General features: G+C 37.6%; 1 protein-coding gene across 1 annotated transcript in view; it reads right to left on the reverse strand.

Moving 5' to 3' along the window:
- Window positions 1-2,795: 2,795 nt before the first annotated feature.
- PHC3 (polyhomeotic homolog 3) overlaps window positions 2,796-10,762 on the reverse strand; it is a 67,839-nt gene continuing 59,872 nt past the window's right edge. Inside the window, exons 10-11 of the mRNA XM_017848800.1 lie at window positions 8,265-8,418; window positions 2,796-3,149 (exon numbers count right to left, since the gene is read on the reverse strand). Coding sequence (XP_017704289.1) covers window positions 2,821-3,149; window positions 8,265-8,418 — 483 coding nt within the window. The 3' untranslated portion in view covers window positions 2,796-2,820. The remainder of the gene's footprint in view (window positions 3,150-8,264; window positions 8,419-10,762) is intronic.

The following is a 10,762-nucleotide window of genomic DNA, read 5'->3' on the forward strand; positions in this document are numbered from 1 at the left end:
CAACCTCAGGTGATCCGCCTGCCTCAGCCTCCCAAAGTGCTGGGATTACAGGCGTGAGCCACTGTGCCCAGCCAATTTTAAGTGTTTTCCATATGAATGTAAGACAAAGAAAAGATCATCAGTAAATTTTGATTTGCCAGTATCCTCAACTAATTAAGATTTTTCATGCACAAAGCTTCTAAGAAAACTAAAATTCAAAGTGTTTAGGTGATTTGTTTACAAAAATAGAATGAGGACTAGATTTCAAGTCTTCTGAATCCTAGTTTAGCAACTTATCCACTATAATCACAAAGGAAATGGAAAATCTTCAAATATTAACAAATTAACATCAAAATATTCACTTATATTCAGTATACTTGGTTAACTCAGGAATACTACTTATTTTAGAAATATTTTCAACAAAAACAACTCAGACCAAATATATTCATTGATTCACTGGTGAGCCCTCAGCTAATTTAAAAAACAGAATGACTAGAACATCTTATTCCTCAAGAATGCTGGTTAAATCTCCAAGATCTGCCACATATGGGGAACAATAGCTTATTGGATAGAAACTTTTACATTTAACCTTAGAGTATAATCACTCACAAACTTTTTAAAAATTTTGTTCATGTCAGTTAGATATTTAATATGCCTCAAGTGAAATTAAAATTCATTAAAGTTATTGCTTAAAGAAAAACTCATATTCAATGCTACTAAGGGCATACACTTCTCACGGATGAATAAATTTAAATCATTTTCCAAAACTAATTCAGCAATTTATATCAAGTCTTATGAATATCTATGTAATAATTCTATTTCTAAAATTCATACTAAGAAACTTATTTAAAATGTGTATGATTTATATACAGATATTCCTTTCAGAACTATTTGAACAGTGAAAAAATGGAAACCTAATGTCCAACAATAATGGAAAGATTACATGGATGTTCATAAAGTGAAATTTTATGTAACTTTTCAAAATGTTTCCAATACTATTAATAATATGAGAAAATAAATACTAAAATTTCCTCAAAGAACTGTATGTACAATGATCATCTTGACTGTCTATATAACATCTATACATTATATATAAAAACACATATACACTAATACCGCAATATGTATATGTGTATATATACTACAGTATTTGTATATATATACCACATACGTATTGTGGTATATATGTACATATACATACTGTGGTATTAATGTGTACTGTGGTATACATATACATAAACATATTGTGGTATTAATGGGGATCATTTGCCCTGTATATTTCCCAAATTTTCCATTTAGAACATGTATTAGTTTCATAATGTGAAAAACAAAAGTTATGGCTCTCACTAGTGGTAACAGATAATAATGGCTATAGCTATGAAGTGCCAAGTACCATACGGAATAATTTATGCACATTTAGTTCTCTTGACAACCGTAAGAGCAAAGCACCATCTCCATCTGACGAATAAGCAAACTAAAGATCAGAAAGTTTGAATGACTTGACAAAAGTTACACAGTCAGTATGGAGCAGATGGGAAAAAAGACTGTTCCTCCATCCACTGTATGAGAATTGTTATAGGAAATCCAAGTTTGACACACACACACACACAGAGGAAACTGAACACAAAAACAACTGACTGGGTAGCTATCTACCATAATGCAAGACTTTCACCCATGAATCTGAACATCCAGATGACTCAAAAGGACTTCAAAAAATTTTTCATATTTTTTATATCTGCCTATCTTTGACATATTTTCCAAGGAAAAATGTTTATCTCTAGATATTAGCATACAACTTATGTACAGCTTAGCCTCAAGTTGTAAGACCTGTAGTGATAGAGCACATTCATTTTGAGTGGAACATTTTAAAGCATTTGAAAAATATGATTGAAGGCTAAAATTTAGGAATAACAAGAAAATATATTGGCTAATTACAAACCATCAATTGGGTAACTTCAGATGATTTAAAATAATACACTTTATGGCCAGGTGCAGTGGGTCACGCCTGTAATCCCAGCACTTTGGGAGGCTGAGGCAGTAGATCACTTGAGGCCAGGAGTTTGAGAGCAGCTTGATCAACATGGTGAAAGCCCCTTTTCTGTACCAAAAATACAAAAACTGGCCAGGCGTGGTGGTGCATGCCTGTAGTCCCAGCTACTTAGGTAGCTAAGGCATGAGAATCACCTGAACCCGGGAGGCGGAGGTTGCAGTGAACTGAGATAGTGCCACTGCACTCCAGCCTGGGTGTCAGAGCGAGACTCTGTCTCAAAAACATAAATAAATAAATAAAAATAAAAATAGTAGTACACTTCAGCTGTATTTCAGTTCCCTTAAAAAGAAAAAATAGGCCGAGCGCCACGCCATGGCTCACACCTGTAATCCCAGCATTTTGGGACCTCAGGAGTTCAAAACCAGCCTGGGCAACATAGCAAGACCTTGTCTCTACAAAAAAAATACAAAAATTAGTGGGGCACGGCAGAACACACCTGTAGTCTCAGCTACTCAGGTGGCTGAGGTGGAAGAATCAATTGAGACCCAGGGGTCAAGGTAACAGTGAGCCATGATCACACCACTGCACTCTAGCCTAGGCAACAGAGCAAGATCCTGTCTAAAAAAAAAAAGAAAGAAAAAAATAGAAAAGTTTATTTCACTGGATAAACTTCCAACTCTTTTCTCTAAAATTATAAAATATGTCCTGAAATTTTTTTCCCTTAGTTGATGCATCTAAACTTAGCTGGCATAAAATTCTACATAAACATTTGGAAATACAGGAAGTAGAAAGAGAGATAAATGCTAGATTAAAATGGACAACTTTCTTGAAATAAAATTACAAGTTTTTTATTAGAAAATAGTAATATATAATTTTAAAAATAATGTTATATAAATTATAAACACACACAAAATATGCTTGCTACTTACAGGAAATGGCTCCAATCCTTCCTGAATCACAAAGCCTTCAATAACATGGGTTAGGATCTGCGGTTTCACAATAGCCTGTGGAGGTTTGTTCTCTATACTGGGAATGCTACTGTGCATAGATGTACTGTTACTCCTTGTGGTGGCAGCTGGAAGTAACAATGGAGGTGGTGGAACAGAAACATGTGAGGGATCTGACGGAGATTTAATTACTGAAGCACTGACTGATGCCACAGCAGGTAATTCCACTTGCTCTGAAAAAAATCAAAAGTCATTTAAAATTTTTTTAGCATTTTGCCCAAGCAAATGAAAGAGAATTCAAGAATAAATAATAACAACAATAGTTAATATCTGGTACTTTCAAAAACTGTTCTAAGAACCTTAAGACCTCATTTAATCTGTATAATAATCTTCTGAGGTAGAAGCTACTATTATTTCCACTTTATAGAAGAGGGTAACTTGCTCAAAGTTATTCAAACCTTTGTTTAACAAATTGGGCCAGGCACAATGGCTCACGCCTGTAATGCCAGGACTTTGAGAGCCCGAGGTGGGTGGATCACCTGAGGTCAGGAGTTTGACACCAGCCTGGCCAACATGGTGAAACCCCATTTCTACCAAAAAAAAAAATTAGCAGGGCAGGGTGGTGCATGCCTGCAATTCTAGCTACTTGGGAAGCCGAGACAGGAGAATCGCTTGAACCCAGCTGTTATCCCAGTTACTTGAGAGGCGGAGGCTGCAGTGAGCTGAGACTATGCCACTGCACTCCAGCCTAGGCAATAAGAGTTGAAACTCTGTCTCAAAAAAAAAAAAAAAAAAAAATTGTTCTCATGAGACATGAAAATGTTTCAAGATATAAACTTACAAATAATTTATACTAAAATGGTTGCTTGGTTTTGTTTTGATATTTTTTAATTTTAAGCTATTAAATCCCCTATGTTCCTATTTACATATTCCAAAGGGTATAGGTGGGGCAGTGGAGTACTTTGAAAGTATGCTTAAATGAAATGGGGTCATGAAATCCACAGAATAAGTAGATTTATTTATTTTTTTTGGGAGACCGGGTACATGTCGCCCAAGCTGAAGTCCAACAGCATGATCAAGGCTCACTGCAGCCTCAACCTCCCAGGCTCAGGTGATTCTCCTACCTCTTGAGTAGCTGGGACCACAGTTATGTGCCACCATGCCTGGATAATTTTTTTTTTTTTTTTTGAGACGGAGTCTCGCTCTATCTGGTGTGCAGTGGCACGATCTTGGCTCACTGCAAGCTCCGCCTCCCAGGTTCACACCATTCTCCTGCCTCAGCCTCCCAAGTAGCTGAGACTACAGGCACCCGCCACCATGCCTGGCTAATTTTTTGTATTTTCAATAGAGACGGGGTTTCACTGTGTTAGCCAGGATGGTCTCTATCTTCCAGACCTTGTGATCTGCCTGCCTTGGCCTCCCAAAGTGCTGGGATTACAGGTGCGAGCCACTCACTGGGCCTTGCTGCCTGGATAATTTCTTTTTTAATGTTTTTTGTAGAGATGGTGTCTCACTTTGTTGCCCAGCTGGTCTGTAACTCCTAGACTCAAGTGATCCTCCTGCCTCAGCCTCTCAAAGTGCTGAGATTACAGGTATAAGCCACCATGCCCAGCCTTCACAGCAGTTATATCCATAAATCAATCTAGTTTCACCAAATAATCCACCAAAACAAACTGTACTGGAAAACCTGTTTAAAGTCACACAAAGTTACACAATCTATAAAAAGCAAAAGAAAATAAAAAGAAAAGAAAATCAGCAGAAAATGTTAATTTGCCAATTTCTAGGAACAAATACACAATTGTACAAATCTGTTATCAAACTGAAGAACTTCACAAAAATCCTATCTCACATACCAAATCTTCACATGTACTTCTAGGAGGGGACAAAGGATGAAAGATCAAAAATTCTGAAGTAGGACTGAAAGGTACTTTTCTATACAATGGAAAAAACAAATCTATGAAGAACTGAAGCCTAAATTAAAATTTTAATGTCCCTTACAGATTTAGAGATAAGAGATACTTTACTTTTAAAATATAAAGTTGCATTAAGTATAATTTGGTATGTTCAAGAAATAAAGTTTGCTGTATGTTCTAATTAATATCCAGATCATATGCATAAATGTACCAAACTTATAGTCCTAAATTTTGTTCAAAATAGAGCTGTAAATTACTTTTTGAAGATGGTAATAGCTATTTACATAAGTTGTAAAAACCGAAAACATGAGAAACATTCATGTACTATAATAGAAAAGAAACACAATTATTACACCCTCTAGATTTAAGAGAAGTATGAGAGAAAACCCAAGCTCTAACTGATAAGATTTTGCCACAAATCTGTCTATTCTCAGTATCACTTACGGAACAAGAGATGTGAGATTTTCTTTTGTATAGATGCTTTTTACTTTCAAAGCATTTTAAAGATTTATAACAACTGAATCCCAGATGGAAACAAGTCTATTTCTGCAAGTTAGTTTATTTCAAGATTTGATGAGAGTTACTGTAAAAAAAATCAACCTGTGCTTTAGTTCCCCCTCAAATATTACAGAAGAGTAATAAGTATGAGGTAAATTATAGGAAGATTCAAGTCTACATTGTACTTTGACAATTTAGCCAGAGAGATGTGCTTGTCAGGATCTCAGACTACATTCCTGAGGAAAACATGGAAAGATACTCGTGTTCCAATATTTCAGAAATGCTTAAACTTCCTTCAAGTACTATTAGTAATGCTTATTTTGTAATTAAATCACAATTAAAATGTAAGTTTACTATTCAATCAAACTGACATTTTTTTTTAACTCTAATCTCATGACAGATTAGCAATAAAACTTATATCTCTGCCTTTAAATCAAAACTCCAGGAAATCCGCAGCAACATAAATCCATTTCAGTGTAAACCACAAAGATTTGATACCATAAACTTTCTTAAGTCTTTTGAGGTATTACTTTGAATAAAAACGCAATAATAGGCCAGGTGCAGTGGCTCATGTTTGTAATCCCAGCACTTTGAGAGGCCAAAGTGGGTGGACTGCCTGAGGTCAAGAGTTCGAGACCCACCTGGCCAACATGGTGAAACCTTGTGTCTACTAAAATACAAAAATTAGCCAGACGCCTGTAATCCCAGCTACTCGGAATGCTGAGGCAGAAGAATCACTTGAACCCAGGAGGCAGAAGCTGCAGCGAGCCGAGATCGTGCCACTGCACTCCAGCCTGGGCGACAGAGCCAGACTCTGTCTCAAAGAAAAAAAAAAAAAGGCAGTAATATAAAATTCACCTTAAATATTTTATGTAAGTTTATTGACTAAATGTTTTCTACTTTTCAGGAGGGGGAAAAGTTAAAAGAAAATTAAATTTCCCCTTTTAGGGTCTCTAGAGATTTGCGATAGTAGTGAGGGAATAGAAGCTCAAGAGAAAAGAAGGGAAGGGCATATGGCACGCTAAAGAAAACAGAGGGCAAGGGTTGCCTGGACAGCAGACAGGGACAGTGTCCCATAACAGTTTGTTTCCATGCCTGTTGTAGTAGTCCGTCTTAACTGAAAATGATCATGAGGGCAATGTACGTATTCAACAGAACAGAATACGTACAACAAAGCCAGAACCAAGATTAGTATTATTCAGATCAGGCGTCAGCAAACTTTCCATAAATGGTCGTATGGTTTCTACAACTACTTAACTTTGTGGTTAGTAAAAAGCAGCCACAATATCTGAACAAATGAGTGTGTGGCTGTGTTTCACAGAACTTTATTTATGGACAATGAAATTTGAATTTTACATATATTTTCATGACATGAACGATTACTCTTCTTTTGATTATTTGCAACCATTCAGAAATGTAAAAGCCATCATTAGCTTGGACCATACAAAAATAAGCAGCAAGCCATGCATGGTGGAGAGCACCTGTACTACCAGCTATTCAGGAGGCTGAGGCAGGATTACATGAGCTCAGGAGTTAAGAGGCCAGCCTGGGCAACATAGTGAGACCCTGTCTCTTAAAAAAAAGGGAAAGAAAATAGGCAGCAGAAAAGATCTGAACAGTGAGCAGTGTGCCAACCTCTAATCCTAACATTCATAAATATTAAAAAATAACATGAAACATTTATGTTTAGTAAAATACCTAGGATACACAGTAGCTTTGTGAGGAGGTACATACAGGAAATTTGTCTGAACTCATAAACAGCACTGAAATAGTGAATAAGACTTTGAATGGTTAAGCACAAGAACTTTTTTTTAAGAGACAACCTCTTTTTTGTAGCTCTGTTGTACAGGCTGAACTCGAACTCCAGGGCTCAAGTGATGCTCCTACCTCAGCCTCCAATGAAGCTGCGACTCCAGGCATGCACCAACAAGCCCAGGTAAGAATTTTTTTAATCCATGTCTTACAAATTCTTATAAGAATTTAGTGAGGTTTCACTTAAGTACTATAAATACTAAAGAACACTTTTGAAAGCACTTACTCAGTCTGAATCACAAACAATTGTGAGGAATATCACATATGGCTTAGAATACTTCATGATTTTTGGAAAGTATAATTTAAATCTTTTGAAAGAATTTTCATTTATTCTAATTTTTAAACTAGAAATAGCCTGATACATGAATGTGAATGAGCATATGAAACATGTCTGCACAAACCACTGAAAATATAGAAGCCTGAAATGATAGGTTTTCATTTGGATGGTACTGAACAATTTATAAGTTATTGAGCTTCCCTGCCATTAAAGAATTTTCCAGGCTGGGCATGGGAGCTCACACCTGTAATCCCAGCACTTTGGGAAGCCAAGGCAAGAGGATCACTTGTACCCAGGAGTTTGAGACAAGCCTGGGCAACGGGATGAGATCCTATCTCTACAAAAATAAAAAATTAGCCAAGTGTGCTGGAAGGTTCCTGTAGACCCAGCCATTTGGAAGCTGGGGCAGAAGAATCACTTGAGCCCAGGAGATATGGGTTGCAATGAGCTATGATTGAGCCTGGATGACAGAGTGAGACCCTGTCTCAAAAAAAAAAAAATGTTAAACTCAAATCTGTATTTTGTTACAATTAACTACCATAACAAGTTCGTTTAATATCATCTCTAGTGAAGAAACAGGCTGGATGCAATGGCTCGCACCTGTAATCCCGACACTTTGCGAGGCCAAGGCAGGAGAATCGCTAAAGGCCAGTAGTTCAAGACCAGCCTAAGCAACATAGTAAGACCTCGTCTCTACAAAAAATAAAAAATTAGCCAGGTGTAATGGTGTGTACCTGTAGTTCCAGCTACAAAAAGAGGGGAAAGGAGGAGAGGGAAAAAAATCAACTTTTCCTATTATTAACATTTATCAAATAGAAAAATTCCCACAAATGTTGGTATTTTCTCACCTAACAAAGGATGTTCAGAAGTCAAATCTTCTCCTCTCCCCACAGTTATAGCTGCTGGAGACAAAGTGGGTGGTGGTGGGGTTCTATCCATCCGGACACATTCATCTGACTCTTCTGGCATTTCTTCTTCACACACATCTTCTACCTGATAAACCTGCAATGACAAACCACACTGCCTTAAAATGTTTCCAAAACTAAATTTAATCAAGTGTTCTTAATTTCAGAAAACTAAATTCTATGTGTATTAAATTTAAAACAAGGCAAAATGACTACTCTGACAGGCTGAAAGGAAAACTTTAAAATTGCTCAAATGAAGTTTTTCATACTTCTTGATAATATTTGACTGAAAGCAAGCTGTGAATCAGTATCTACACCAAAAATCACGAAGGTTTCAAAAAAGATGATACTCAAGTCTGAACATATTTTTAATTTTGATAATTAAAAAATACAAATAAAATAACGATTTTGGGAATTCAATTGTTTTTGTTAGCTTCTAACTGTCACGAATCAAAACAGATACTAACATTTTTCACAGGCACACTAAGTAAATCCCCACAATGACACATTATTATTAGGACATGTAGGATTCTATCCCAGGCTCTTCCTTATTATTATGTAATTTAAAGATTAAATTATAAAAAGTAACATCTGAGAATCTACAAAAATGATATGCAATTATATCTCTCCTTTTCTGTTCTACTCAACAATCTAATGACTCTTTACACAGTAATATGCAAACAGAAAATATCTTTCCTTGAAATACACACACATACACACACATACACACATACACACACATACACACACACACACACAGCCTAAGCTCTTTGACACCTTATTTTTTTACTCTTTTTATAACATTCCATACTTATGGGAGAAAGATTTTAAGTCTATAACTTAACCACCTTGTTATCCAATTGTAAAGATTATACTTAAGAATGAAAATAGGGCCAGGTGCAGTGGCTCATGCCTGCAATCCAGCACTTTGGGAGGCTGAGGTGGGTGGATCACTGGAGGTCAGGAGTTCCACATCAGCCTGGTCAACATGGTGAAACCCTGCCTCTACTAAAAAAAAATACAAAAAGTAGCCAGACATGGTGGCAGGTGCCTGTAGTTCCAGCTACTTGGGAGGCTGAATCAAGAGAATCACTTGAACCTGGGAGACAGAGGTTGCAGTGAGCTAAGATCAAGCCACTGCACCACAGCCTGGGTAACAGAGACTCCATCTCAAAAAAAAGAAAAAGGAAAATGGAATTGAAAGCAACCTGAGAAGGAGCTATTTAAGTAGAAATACTTTTTGTTTTTGACAGAGTCTCGCCCTGTTGCCAGGCTGGAGGGCAGTGGTGCGAACTCAGCTTACTGCAATCTCTGCCTCACGGGTTCATGCGATTCTCCTGCCTCAGCCACACGCCACCACACCCAGCTAATTTTTTGTACTTTTTAGTAGAGACGGGGTTTCACCACGTTGGCCATGATGGTCTTGATCTCTTGACCTTGTGATCCGCCCAGCTTGGCCTCCCAAAGTGCTGGGATTACAGGCGTGAGCCACCGCGCCAGGCCAATACCTTATTATTAATGTAATACCTTATTATTAATGTTTCCATTTCAAAGAATACTTCTAGAGATTGACATGGGTATTTTAATTTATCATTTATTATTTACTTAACCATTATTTATGAAAATGAGAGATTAATAAAACAAAGCCATAAGAGTTAATTTCCCTTCTTTTACCTATAAAGTTTATTACTTAAGTTTACAAAATTATGAGTTTTAAAATCTTATTTAACCAAACTGACTATTCTTCCCATTAAAAAAATATTTTTTGAGAAAGGGTCTCACTCTGCTGCCCAGGCTGGAGTGCAGTGGCTCCATCATGGCTCACTCAGCCTTGACCTCCAGGCTCAGCTTCCTGAGTAGCTGGGACCACAGATGTTCACTAACACACCCAGCTAATTTTTAAATGTTTTTTTGTAGAGATGAGGTCTCACCATGTTGCCCAGGCTGGTCTCAAACTCCTGGGCTCAAGTGATCCTCCTGCCTTGGCCTCTCAAAGTGCTAGGATTACAGGCATGAGCCACCGCACACCTAGCCCCATAAATGTTTTTTTTTTTTTTTGAGAAGGAGTCTCGCTCTGTCTCCCGGGCTGGAGTGCAGTGGCCGGATCTCAGCTCACTGCAAGCTCCGCCTCCCGGGTTTACGCCATTCTCCTGCCTCAGCCTCCCGAGTAGCTGGGACTACAGGCGCCCGCCACCTCGCCCGGCTATTTTTTTGTATTTTTTTAGTAGAGACGGGGTTTCACCGTGTTAGCCAGGATGGTCTCGATCTCCTGACCTTGTGATCCGCCCGTCTCGGCCTCCCAAAGTGCTGGGATTACAGGCTTGAGCCACCGCGCCCGGCCTAGCCCCATAAATGTTAACAAACAAACAAAAAAACTTTCAACATTCACAAGAAACCTTTCAGTGACATCTAATATTGTGTGCATTTTAATCAAACAATTT

The sequence above is a fragment of the Rhinopithecus bieti genome, unplaced genomic scaffold (assembly GCF_001698545.2).
Source record: "Rhinopithecus bieti isolate Rb0 unplaced genomic scaffold, ASM169854v2 scaffold_32014, whole genome shotgun sequence".
Classification (NCBI taxonomy): domain Eukaryota; kingdom Metazoa; phylum Chordata; class Mammalia; order Primates; family Cercopithecidae; genus Rhinopithecus; species Rhinopithecus bieti.